Source organism: Colius striatus, chromosome 16 (genome assembly GCF_028858725.1).
Source record: "Colius striatus isolate bColStr4 chromosome 16, bColStr4.1.hap1, whole genome shotgun sequence".
Lineage (NCBI taxonomy): Eukaryota > Metazoa > Chordata > Aves > Coliiformes > Coliidae > Colius > Colius striatus.
Genome location: NC_084774.1, coordinates 12,141,897 through 12,155,474, shown reverse-complemented (window position 1 = coordinate 12,155,474; position 13,578 = coordinate 12,141,897). Strand labels below are relative to the sequence as shown.

The window sequence follows — 13,578 nt, the reverse complement described above, 5'->3', positions numbered from 1 at the left end:
TCATTGCAAAGTGATCTTGTAATTCAAAGGTACTGTAAATTTGCTGTATTAAAAGTGAGATACTGCCTCTTTGTTACTTAGTTGTATTTTTTTCATCAACCACAAGATGGCACCATAGAATTCTTGTAGAGAATTCCTTTGCTGCAGTGTAGGGTAGAGCTTGGAGCTCAGCGTATTTCAGCTGTGTTGTTGCAGTTGGCTGAGCAAGGCAGTTAAAACCATATGATTATTTCTACTCCAGTTAGCAGTCACTTCTGTAATGGCTGTGTTAAGGCATCATAATAGGTGAAAATACCAGGAAAAACTTAGTTCATCCTAGTCCTACCTTTATTTAAAAATGCACAAGTCAATGAGTTTCGCATTCTCTGTTATAATCTCCAGGACACTCAGAATATGATCCAAAGACCAGCAAAGACGTGTGGGGAGATGCCTGCAGAGAATAATTTTCACATTGCTAGTATACATGGATAAGTATGTTCAACTTCATTTCACACACTACATGTTCATATTCTCAGCTAAGACTAATCAAGAGGAAAATGAGAGAGATTAATAAGGGACAAAATGGCATTTCCTATTGCTGAAGATCCTTTTTTTTACTCTTTTTATAATCTTTATATTAACCATAACAGTTCTGTAAGATATCACACAAGAATTTTACAATCATAACATTCTTGCTATTTCAGGTTTTCCTGGTGTCTAAGCCATCCTATCCCATGCTGCTTTTTAAACTTGTTACTGCTATTTTGTACTGTTAAGAGTGGATCTCAGAAGATCATCTGCCTGCCTTGCTCCCCACACTCCCTGTTATTTCATTATGGCCTGTTTGACCTGATCTATTGTCTTTCTTCTCCCCTGAACAGAAGATCAGTCCTTCCCCAAATCTTCCTTTCACATTAAATTAATTATTTCCCTGTTCCAAAAAAATGAATAGACCTCCTTGTGCCCAGTGAAAGCGATACAGGAGATGGAAAATGCTGCAAGTGGTTTCATAGGATCCAGGCCTTTCCCCATACTCTGCAGCTGAGTCTTTTTTTTACATGGTTTTACAAGACTTATATTTTAATGTCCTGCTTCTTTATGTAGTTTTATTTAAAACATATTTTTCACAAGTGGGATGGGAAGTTCAGCTTCATATATTCAGGTTCATACTGGCTTTTGGGCTTAACAGGAAAAGCAAGTGTTGCTTGTATCATTTTTCATATAAGCTTTTACAGAACCTGTTCTTGATTCAAAGTTTGCAGTAATACAAAGGTAGCATTCCTGGGCACAGCAGATAAAAGTATCTCCCTTTGAATATAAAGTTGCATGTTAGCATTTTTGCAAACAATTGTAAAGTTATTAGGAAACAACATTTCCAAGTAACTGCCAGAGCAAGCCCCGTGTTTTATGCTATCTGCATAATGGCCATAAAGCTGCAGGAGAGGTGTGTTTGTTTTGCATAACTCTGGAAGTGGCAGCTGCAAACTGAAGGGGAAAAAACCGCCAAAGGAGGACTGAGCTTTGCTTCAAGTCACTTCAGCTTTCAGAATCAACAGGTTTGGGATTTGTTTTGTTTTTGTTTTTTGTCTGATGAAGTGGGACTAGTCACTTGTCCCTGAGACAGCCCCAGTGCCCGTGGAGCCACAGGGAACTACTGCGTGACAAACTCTTCCACTGCGATAAGCCGTGGTACAAACGTCCAAGGAAGTGGAAGCTGCAGCTGAGTGTTGGGGCTTCTGCTGCCACCCCAAGCTTTCACTGCCTCGTGCTGCCTGACACCAGCACCAGGACTAGCACCAGGACTGGCACCAGGACGGCACCTGCACCAGGACGGGTACCAGCCTGGGCTCAGTGATCCGGCTCTGCCTCGCTGCTCACCTCCCATGGGGCTACTGGCCACACTTCTCCTCCTGCAGGTAGGTGTGGGGCTGCAGGGACCACAGAGAGCATGGCATGGAGGGCATCTCATGGAGGGCATCCTTCCTATCTGCACAGGGCTCTGAGAACAGGTGGCTCCTCTGTCCCTGGATGCCAGGCCCAGATCTCCTGGAAGGGGGTTTTCCAAGAGATGTTTAGTTTAGTGATGATCCTGGCAGTTAATGGTTAGACTTGATGACCTTGAAGGTCTTTTCCAGCTAGAATGATTTTGTGACTTCTGTGACTCCTCCTGCCTGGAATACACTAGTGTTCATTGTAACTCACTGATGCCCAGTGTTGACCTTGCTGATCCCTCACAGCAATTTGGTGACATTTCAATGAGTGGGATTCGTCGTCCTGAACTGTGCTGTTCCTGTGTAGCAGTGCCCGTGGCTAGAAGGGATGCAGCAATAGCCTGGACAGCTGGTGCTCACAGAGTGGAGTGGAAGCCATAAGACAGACAATTAAAGCTTCCAATAGAATTAAAAGGGGTTGCACATACAAAAATGGGAAAGCAGCTTTTTCAAGGAGTCCAACAAAGCTGAACCTGGTACAAAGCTAATAAATACTAAATGTAAGTGCCAAGCTAAAGCTTTGCTTTCTGTTCTTCATCACAGAGGTTTTCCCCATGTTATGCTACAGTTTTACAGAGTAGCTTCAAGGTGTTACTGTTGAACTGCCATTCTTTGGCAAGTTTATATTTTGTTTATATTGTTTTATATGTCATTTCTTCAGAAAAAGGTCATGGGGTAAAGGCCTGACCTTTGCCCAAGTCTATGCAGGAAGAGCTTTGTTTTATTTGTTAAATATCAATGGAAACGTGTGATGGAATGAGTCAATAAACACTCATGCTTTCCAACGAAGTCAGAACTAGGAGGAAGGTGTAAGAATTACCTGTGAGGTAATGGCAATAGAGTACTTTGAGTGCTGTCACACTTCTTTGTGGTGAAAGATTTCAAGTGCAGGAAGCTTGTGCTTATGAAACAGTAAATCCTGCCAATTAGGGCACAGTCACCATTCTCAACAATCTGTTTTACTCATCTGGATTAGAGGCTTTGTTCCAGTGTTCATCTTCTGATAACTCAGCTGTATCTGGAACACTTGGAGTCACATGGCAGTCTCTGAGAACCTGACATACTCCCCAGATTTAACTGTTTTCCAGTACCAAGTTTATGTCCTTTGAATACCAGAAAACTGCTAAAGCGGCACTATACACAGACAGAGGTGTTTTAAAAACTGAATGTACTTGATTTGAGAAAAATAGAGAGAAAATACTGTGGAATGTTAGATGCAGTGTTTGAATGTTTCTGGGACAGCCATTGCCTGACCAGAGAAATAAGCCCTCATGACAATTCCTTTGGAATGAGGTGGATGACCCTTGTGGCGTTTCCAGAGATAGGTACAATTAATACAATGCTGTCAAAACTGGATAAATATGTTCCTGTGCAGCCAAATTCCTCCTAGTCAAGGTAACAATGGTTTCTAGTTAACCACACATCTAATAGTCACCTTTTTTTTTATTGCCAAGGTTACTGCTGCCAACGGTTTTTCTCATGAAATTGAAAATTTCAGTTCAAGACAAGGCATCCAAAAGAGGAGTGTTGAGGTTTGTAGTCAATATTATATAATGACACACAACTGTTCATACATAAACCATGACACTAAATGCACTTTTTCACTCAACAGTGGATAAATTCTTATCAGTTAGACAGTCTACAGCCTCTAAAGCGAACAAAAAGGACCTGGGTTATCACCACCATTAATGTTCAAGAGGAGGACAAAGGACCATTCCCAAAATATGCTGGACAGGTACACAACAACCTTTTAGTAAAAGTTCTTCTTGAACCTCAGTAAGGTATTCACCATCAGAGATTGTAAGATAAAATACCAAAGGTAGGAGAGGACAAGAATTGTGCATCAAACAGAAACTTTAAAAAAACCCCTTACTTGTTTAAAGTTGTCTTATTTAAACAGAGTTGGATAGAGTTGTGTGATGTGGGGTGGGTATACTGCTTCTTTCTATGGGAAGCTGTAGACTTGTCCAAGCAAAAGAAGACTGTAGAAAGTGGGAGAAGTCAGAGAGTCATTGCATGGGGCTGTGTATCTGCATATTGTGCAGAAAATCCTTATGCTGCAACCCAAGAAGCTGATGAGTGGGTTGAGACCAAGCTCACAAGCTAGGCCTCATCTGCAAAGAGAAGGTAGGCAGGAAGAGAATTGCTCTACAGTCTTTTTGTTTCTGTTCTGTCTTCCCTACTTACACTGCATTGTGTTCTTTCTCTTTTCCAAAGCTGTTTAATAACAAAGCATTTAATATGTCAGTAAAATATTTAATCAGTGGACCTGGTGTAGATGAATCTCCAGAGATTGGATTGTTTTCTATAGAAGATGATGCAAATGGACATGTGTATGTGCATCGGACCATTGACAGAGAAAAGACCCCAACTTTTCAGGTAAGACACTTATAAAATTACTTAAAACTATTTTAAGTGTGCATTTGTATAACTTGCTTTCTTTTGAACCTCTAAATAAATGCTAAGGTGATTGTCTCATCAGAGACTAATAGGTAACTTCCACATCTCTATCAGTTATAAATCTTTGCAGCATATTTGGTCTTCAACAAATATGTGTACACTTCTTTTCTATCTTCTTTTTGCTATGTCACTTCATCATAAACTAAGAAATGAAAAAGTTGTCCTGAAATGCACACTATGTTACATCTATAGTGGCCAGAACACTGAACTGTAAACCCCAAACCTCTATTTGCATAACTGCTGGGAAGCAAATAGTTGTTCATTACAAAAAAAAAAAAAGATAGGAATACAAAGCTGTATTCCTGCAACTTTAAATAAAAGTAAGCATATGTTTCTTCTTAAAAAGCAGAAAAATGTTCATAAGCAGTAAGTGTAATGAAAGAAACACGATAACAAGTGTATGAAAGAAATATGTGAGTGTGGGTTTGTTTTCCTCTTGCAAAAAATCTTCAGTTGTGTTCTCCTTATGTTTATTCTGGGATGATTTCTGTTTGAGTCTCTGAGCATTCACTGTACTCAATTGCTAGTTACAATTCCATGTGGCTTTCTGTGCAAGGTCTTGCCTTGCATAATGAACAGATACATTTCAGAGATCTTTCTGGTCACCCTCACTGGACACATGGATGTTCCAGGCCAGACCCCCTGGGCTTGGTTTTAAAGTAAGAATAAGCATAGCAAAGGAGAATTTAACAATCAGAATTTAATCCAGCCCATTCTGCTGTCTGTATCACTCCTCATTTAGATACGTTTCGATATTGCGTACAGAGAGACTGGTCAACTATTGGACCACCCTTTATTTTTCAAGATAAAGGTTAAAGATATTAATGACAATGCACCTGAGTTTCTCAAGGAGGAATACAGTGTTACAATAAGAGAGAACCACAGTAAAGGTAAGTAAAGGGATACTACTGGTTTGTGTACGACTTCTCTCTTGTCTTTCCTTTCTTAATAAATCTATTCTTCTCCTTATGTTTTACTTGAACAATCGTAGGTTTAGTGACTTTTTCTGGTGAAGCACTATTTCCTACCTCTTGACTTCTTGTTGGATTAACCTCAATGTGCATTAGAATAACTTTAGAGACATTATGGAAAAACCTGCTAAGATATTTCTTAGCAGACTAATAGACTAATCTGAACTGCACATGCACAGTGCTTTGCAGCAGATGGGCAGACACACCATTTGAGAAATACAAAGACTTAATCTGGGTGTGTAGACATGTGGGCATCGTGCCAACTCCTAAGTTATGGCTGACAGCTGCCATAACTAACTAGTGAATGTTTTTTATAAAGTAAATTGAGGAGCTTAGTAACTTTGTAATTGAGCAGTACTTTAGGCAGATTTGCCACCCAGAGGAGATTGTGGCCATTTGCAGGGATAGCCATAGCTACGGGAGAACTTACAGGTTTTCTTAGGACCTATATTTTCAAGAGCCTACAGAGAGGCCTCAGAAACTCCATGTTGTGACTATACACATGTGACTCGACACTATAGATATCTCCATTCTTCATCCTAGATGAGCCAGTTTTCCAAGCGACTGCCTTGGACAAAGATGAAGTTGGCACTGCAAATTCTCAGGTGTCCTATTCTTTAAATATGCAAATGCCCCTTCTAGATGGATTCACTTTTAATATTGATGCTACCACAGGATCAATACTTCTGTCAGGATGCCTGGATTATAAGGTAATGTGCATATAACAGATTCTTGTAATTTAATGCATGATACATGTTCACTACACATTAACCAGGTTTAAGGGGAAGAAGAGTCTCATATCCAGCTTTGTAGCTGTGACTGGCAAAATGTGGAGACTGCTTCTGAACTAAGCTCTGAACTTCCTTCTGTTTTTCAGGCTGCTAACTCTTTCAAACTTCTGATTAAAGCCAGTGACCATGGAACTCCCCAGCTGTCATCTACTGCAACAGTGAATATAGCTGTTGAAGATGCAAACAACCACCTCCCTGTATTTACTAGTGATAATGTAAGGAAAACCATTATTACTTTAATGAGCCTTTCTAAATACAGTTCAGTCCTTCAAGCTACCAAATACACTCAGCAGTGGAAGTGGAAACTCTCAGACACTTTCAGGATCAGCCTCCTTGTTGATGGGGTGAGATGAGAAACAGAAAAATGCCTTGATTCTGTGTGAACACTGCTCGGCTGTAACTAAAACATCCCTGTGTGATCAACACTGTTTTCAGCACAAAACCAAACCATAGCACCATGCAAGCTACTGTGAAGAAAGTGAACTATCCCAGCCAAAACTAGTTGACCCATTCAGAGTGCAGAGTCATGTCAATCATGGGTGTGTGTAAATATTTGAAGTTGTGAACAGAATAAATATAGCAGTGTGTTACTATGGTAAGTCTCCTACCTGCAGAACTATTGTTTGGAAGACCTAAGGTTAGGTAATCTGCCAAAACAGGTTTACACAAGAAATATGTACTTCATCATCATTATCTCCAGTCTAGTAGAATTCTGATCCTTCTCACTGCTGTGATTTGTTGTATCTATCTCAGTACATGTATTATTTTTCAAAGCATTTAAAATAGTTGTGATGCAAGGGCAGTGTTGTTTACACATTAGAAGGCAAGAGTTTGAATTGTCAGATCTCAACCAATGGCCAATTTGTATAAAGAAATTAAATGTAAACAAATTAAGTTTTATTACTATCTCATCTTTTAAGGCATATCTCTGCCTTAGGTGTTTTCACTGGCATTTCTTACCCTGTCTCTGTTGTGCTAGTTAGGCAAGCTGCTGACTACACTGCACCATCACAAACTTAAACCATTGTGAAGAAGTTATTTAAAGTCTCATTCATACTTTCTTTCTACAAGGTCAAGTGTGTAACTTCTGCAGATTAGTTCTGGCCTCTACCTGTATGCATCAATTTCTTCTACATGGCAGAGGACAATCCTGGATGAAAAGCCCCAGTGACACTTATCAGCCTATTGCTATAGTTAATGCTAAAAATGAGTAGTCCTCCTGGTTTTAGAGGATCAGGTTTAGTAATAAGTTCTTTATGAAGCCAGTGGGAATGTGATAGAGGAAAATTAGTTCTATAACTTTCATAGGAGTTCTCTCTCACTGAATGGGAGCACATGAACGACCACAGATGACACTATGCAGAAGGTAGCTCCACATGGTCTGCTGGTGCAGCTTGGCCTCAGAACTGGCTAACAAGGTCCTCTCCCTTGGAAAATAGAAATAGTCCTTATCTCTTTGCTTTCCCTCTTGAGTACCAGCTACAGATTTCAGCAGGTCAAGAACATCCAGCTGTATTACGTCTCCAAGTGAAAGATGAAGACTCCCGCAACACTCCAGCTTGGAGAGCAAAATACAGAGTAATTAAAGGCAATGAGAAGAAGCAGTTCACCATTGAGACAGATCCTGACACAAATGAAGGGATTTTGGGTATTATTGAGGTAAGGAGCAGTGACACATATGTTACAGAATCACAGTGTATAGCAGGGCCAGTCTGGTAACAAGACCAACAGCTTTGTGCCTTAGCTGACCTCAGCTCACCTCTTAGTTCTGGGTATATAGAGGTGACTGTCAAACCAAAGGTCATAACTATTAATTAGACTTTTGTCTGTGGTTTTCAGCCTCTCGACTATGAAGGTGACTCTGAGATTAGACTTGTAATTTCTGTAGCAAATGAAGAACCTTTCTTCTTGTGTAAAAACGGCATTGTGACAACCTCAAGCCTAGCATCCATGAACACAACTGTGAACATCAAGGTCTTACAGTCACAACGTGCTCCTAGGTTTCACCCTCCTATCCTTATTGTCCAAAAAGAAGATTCAATGAAGCCTGGGAAATTATTTAGAAGATATCCTGCCACATATCCAGATGATGTGCCAAGTAAGATAAAGTAAGTGGAGATGCTTCTAACTCTCAGAAATCCATCCAAAATCCATGTAAGATTTTAACTTGTAAATTTTTCCTTTCTTTTTAAGATATGAACTAGCCCTTGACCCAGATGGTTGGCTGAGTGTGGATGAGAATTCTGGAGTTCTTACTGTGGTGAAAGAATTTGATCAAGAATCCCCTTATGTGAACAACAGCCTGTATACCATTATCGTTCATGCTATTGGTCATGGTAAATAGCCAGTCAAAAACATTTGGACTGTTTGAGATGGGATGCACTTTAGACACAAAATGACAGCAAGACTAAGGATCTAAGCAGAGAATGGCAATGCAGAACACCCTAGTGTTTAAAACTTATGTGTTACTACTAGGATGAACCAGAGAGAGATCCTGCCAATGGATCCTGCTTTTGTCAATACCCAGTTCTGAGTGCTTTTCTGTTTCTTTTGCTCCTATCTAGGCATTCCACCACAGACTGGTACTGGCACCATCCTGCTTTACTTGTCTGATGTTAATGATTATATGCCAAAATTAGTGGCTCCTTCTTTAGACATGTGTGATCAAAAACAAAGGACACTTCTTATAAAAGCTAAGCCTGCTTCAATCCATTCACATTCTGGGCCATTTACATTTGAGCTGGCTGAGGACTCTGAAGATGTGAAACGTAACTGGAAATTAGGAAGGAACTTTGGTGAGTTCTTCATGTCCTTCATGAGAAGTTTATTGTCAGTGATGTGCCCTTTGGTTATTTCACTGTCTTTTACTTTATGGTTTGTTACTGATCAGTCTCAGTGAAACTGAAAAGACATGGCAGAAGAGCTTTCAAAATATTAAGTTATTGCAATTTGAACAAAAATGTTCCATTGCTTTTCATCTCTGCTGAGAACAGGACCAGAAGCAAAGTGCTCAAATGAAGAAAGATAGCTGAGGAACTACTTCTGCACCTGATTAACTACCTATTTAATCCCACAGGTTATCAGTGCAGCTGTGCCAGAATACAGCAAGACTGCGACAGATCTCTGCCCAGAAGGCTCAGCAAGGTGGCAAAGTGGGATGTCATTTTGTCCTATTTACTATGGTGTACTAAGGCTTGAAAAAGTATATGAAATTTGAGTGCAAATGACTTCACTTTTCATTTTCAACAGAAGGGACTGTAGAATATCAGACTTCTTTCTATGAGTCTTGAAATACTTTGCTTGTCTTCTTTTTAGGGGAGTCAGTTGAACTTTTAATGTTAAGAAGTCTCCCACAAGGAAGCTACTTGGTGCCCATTATTATTCAGGACAGGCAAGGATTTTCTGTAAGGCACAATCAGCGTATTAGGCTCTGCTATTGCCCAGATGGACATACATGTCAAGATTCACTACTCCCACAAGCAACAGTGAAACTTGGAGGTGGTGCCATTGCAGTGATACTAATGGCTTTCTTATTACTACTGGGTAAGTGACCTCTTAACTTCTATGTACAAGTTATCTGTCATCTGCCCACTATATATCATTGCAATTGCAATTGAATATGTGGTAAAATCTACCTTAACAGGAAAGGCCAATTGCCCTAATGTGTTAGAGTGTAGTCAAGGTACAAGTAGTTAATACTTGCACTCTTCCTGGTACTTCCATCTGTGTTCCTCTGTAACAGCTCATGTTGGTTACTGCTGAAGAGATGAACAATTGATTCTTTATCTGAAGTAAAGATTAGCAGATTATCTGACCACTATTCCTCTGGTTACCTGTGAGAGATGTAGTATGTCTGCTTGCTCAATGCAGTGTTCTGTGAAGACAACAGCTTGGCTTTCTAAAGCAGGTTAACCACTCCAGGCCAAACACTGCATCTGCACATTGCTGGAGGCTTACAAGTTAGCTCATCTGGAACTGGGCTGGGTACCTCACCAACCCACAGTGCCGAATCATAGAGACATATTCACAATGCCCATTTCACCATTCTCTTGTTTCAACAGTTTGCTATATTCTACTTTGCCAGTGTTATGTGTCAGGATCTAAAAGTAAAGCTGTTGTTCTACCTCAAGAAGGTGAACAGACTTTAATCAAGTACAATGAAGAGAGAAGAATGTCTTTATCTGAAGTAAGTGCAAAAGCATATATTCATGTTACCCCACCAGTGTTGTGTGGCTGAATCTAGTACTAGTCATCTCTTTTATTATGATTCTTCTGCTTTTGGTATTGAGCAAAATAAACATTTTTGGGATTTCTTTTTGCCATTAAGCTTGTCTGGGAAGTGGTCTTCTCCATGAACTGGATGGCTACTCTGGTGATAATTGTCACTCATCATTTCTCAGTATCAGCAGGACCTTCCCAAGAGCCTTATATCCTACTGATGAATGCAATGCATGAGGAGGCACATCGTCTCTTATTACACTGCACATGCTGATGTTTTCAACCAGGAAGTAAATAAAAGTGAAATAGAGACTAGTCTTCAAAGGTGTGATCCTTCACAACCTAGTTCAGTTTCTTCTTAATACCATGTCTTTCCCTGTTTGTAGGCTAAGATGGATATCACAGATCATGCTGCTCTACCACCTGTGTCTGTGGAGGCTGAAAAAAAAGTGACTGCTGAGGTAACTGCCTGTTTCCTTATGTAAATATCCTTTTTTATACCACAGGAATTGGAAATCCCAAGAATAAGGTTTGATATTAATAATAGTGGGAAGAATAATGCAATATGGTTCAAATAGAAAGTGATGTCACTTATTGCAGATTCCACTGGTATTTAAAATGCTGTTGACAACTTACTGTTTTCTAACAGCTTTCAGTCTGAGACTGGCACTTCTTTAGTTATTGTTCTAAATATTTAGAAGCATAATTTCTTTCGAAATCCTTATCACAGCATCTGACTTGATATGCACAAGATTTTATTTGGTTCTTGGCATAAGTGAAATGGGTCCATCATTCATCAGATATCTGTCAAAAACTTGCTTGTTAACATCTTCTACTTAACATACTGTAGAATTGTGGACATGATTTATGACTATTTTTATGACTATAAGATGTACTTCTGAGGATTTGAAGGCTTTTAGGTTTGTTCTGTGGATTTTTGCACTGTATTCTCTAACAGATGTCTGTTTTTATTGTAAAGAATGCCGGAAGGAAATTCTAGTCTACATCAGTAGGTGACTGCCACGTGTTCTGTTCATAAGTGCGTAGCAATTGGCAAGGGACAACAATCTCTCATACAGCAGGCAACGAAAATGTAAAATGGTCTTTTTCATGTATGTGAAAAGCCAATTCCACAATCCTTAAGACCACAGTTAAGAGGTAGAATTGTATGTGTGAGCAGATATTATAAAGTTATGAGGTCATGTTTGATGCCATCAATGAAAAGGAATCCAACAAATTTAGGGGAAGAGACATATTTAATTACTGGAGATAGTGAAGAGAGCCTGCAGTTGGTGACTCTGTGTATACATAGAGTCTGTACTCATAAGAAGGATGGCTCGTGAATAGAGAAAGCTGCAATGTAGCTGTAGAAGACAGCACAAGAGAAATAGATGTAACAGGGAGAAAGATAATTTGATTTACTTGTATCTGGAAGAAATGTTAGTAGGTAACTTTATACTAGTGTAACCTGAGGTACTATACCTGTCTTCCAGGCTGGCCTGTCTGCTAGGTATGAGAAATCCCAAGTAAGACACTTTGATCGCATCATACAGACAGTGGACAAAATACTGGGTCAGGTAAGAAATGAATGTGAATCCCTCCTTTGTCAAGTTGGCCTGTAAGAATAGGAAAACAGGCTTGCAAGACTGGAAAGCTGCTATGGCTTCAGCTACTCTCTTGGCTCACATCTAAGCATTACAATTGAAAGCAAGGGATGTATTTGTTGGGGAAACATTCAAGACTCTCCCTTGCTGAAAATATCTTTTCTGCTAGAGTTCTTGCTGCCTGTGGCTGGTCACCCAGCAGGTACTGCAAGGCTGGGGTCTGTCATCTGTAACAAATTCTTTGAGATAGGGAAGCGGGGCTAAAATGTTTTCTGTTGCTGTGCGGTGTTAAAAGTTCTGTTGCCTGCTCTTTCACTTCTGTGTTATCAGGGAACTCCTAGTTCCTTTTGCCATGTCCTGTGTGACCACTACATGTTCATAGGCCTGTCCTCCATGACTCCTTGGGCCAAACTGCATGTCTCCATGCAGTCATGTTTACTTGAGAGTTGTCTGGTGTAGGGCAGGTTAAATACTGTTTTCTGCCTGATTTGTACTCTTGGGGGAGTTCAGGCACTGGTGCTTATGCAGCTGAGAGTTTCATTAAAAATGTTTCTTATCAGAGGAAGACTCATATTCTTCACTGTAACCTCCAGGCTTACCTGCCTAATTTGCATGCCATGAATTCCTTTAATTTCCAAAAGGACAATGGGAGCTTTGATAGATTTGCATTGTTTCTTCCCTTCTTTAGAAACTGTACAGCCAAAACACGCTGGAAGATTACGGGGTCATCTGTGAACCTTGCAGATATGCTGAAGAAGGAGAACTTGAGGGAAGTAGCTCCTTCAGCTCTGTCTCCATTGGCAGTGAGGACTTGCCTGTTGATTTTTTGAGCACTCTGGGACCAAAGTTTTCTGCTCTGGAGGAAATTTGTCAGAAGCGATGCTGATGAACTCAATTAATTTCAGAAGGCTGTGGCTGCTTTGTGGTGTTGCAAAGGATTTTTGAAATGGTGGCAAAATTGGAAAAAAAGAATCATCTGCACTTGAAACTGTTGCAGCATGAGTGCACCATGAGTACCTGGCCTTTTATTCTTCCTGCCTACAGTGTTTGCATGTCTGCAGCCAAGAACGTGAGGTGTCTGGAACGTCCACTCTACTCTGCTAAGATGATGGAGTTATTTTGGCATATTCCAAGCAGACTTACATAAATAGAAGATCTGATATTAAGATCTTTAAATATTCAGAGGAAAAAGCAAGATCTACTATGCTAGAAATTCCAGTCAAAGTTCCATAAGGAAACAAGCTAGTTTTGAATAGAGTAATGAGCATCTCGGACAGGGATACAGTCCCTTCTCCAGTAAGCAGTCTCTTTAAATCCAGGATGAACTGCCATACAGTGCCATATGGATCTGACTTGATGATCTTATCTTTTATTTCTATATAACACTGAAGCATCAAAGAGAAAGTGCACTTCTGCATTTACTGTAACTGCAGGATGACCTGAAAGGAATGCACCATCTTTGCTTTTTTGCATAAAACAGGCACTTATTTAGTGCTCACACACTTCTGCTGGCATCTGGTGGTTGTTAGCATTATTACACTAATATAAATGCTAAGAAACTGTT

General features: G+C 39.9%; 1 protein-coding gene across 1 annotated transcript; it reads left to right on the top strand.

Annotated features, from left to right (window-relative positions):
• Nucleotides 1-1,862: 1,862 nt before the first annotated feature.
• Nucleotides 1,863-12,900, top strand: CDH26 (cadherin 26). The gene is made up of 15 exons (XM_062009451.1): nucleotides 1,863-1,895; nucleotides 3,583-3,705; nucleotides 4,188-4,349; nucleotides 5,173-5,320; nucleotides 5,945-6,111; nucleotides 6,279-6,407; nucleotides 7,666-7,851; nucleotides 8,032-8,300; nucleotides 8,386-8,528; nucleotides 8,757-8,987; nucleotides 9,508-9,735; nucleotides 10,254-10,378; nucleotides 10,797-10,871; nucleotides 11,904-11,987; nucleotides 12,703-12,900. The coding sequence occupies exons 1-15, from the start codon at nucleotides 1,863-1,865 to the stop codon at nucleotides 12,898-12,900; spliced, it is 2,301 nt and encodes a 766-aa protein (XP_061865435.1).
• The last annotated feature ends 678 nt before the right edge of the window (nucleotides 12,901-13,578 follow it).

Coding starts and splice junctions, on each gene's coding strand:
- CDH26 (XM_062009451.1), top strand. CDS start 1,863: ATGGGGCTACTGGCCACACTTCTCCTCCTGCAG. Junction 4,350..5,172: donor AAAAGACCCCAACTTTTCAG/GTAAGACACTTA, acceptor CTCCTCATTTAG/ATACGTTTCGATATTGCGTA. Junction 5,321..5,944: donor AAGAGAGAACCACAGTAAAG/GTAAGTAAAGGG, acceptor TCTTCATCCTAG/ATGAGCCAGTTTTCCAAGCG.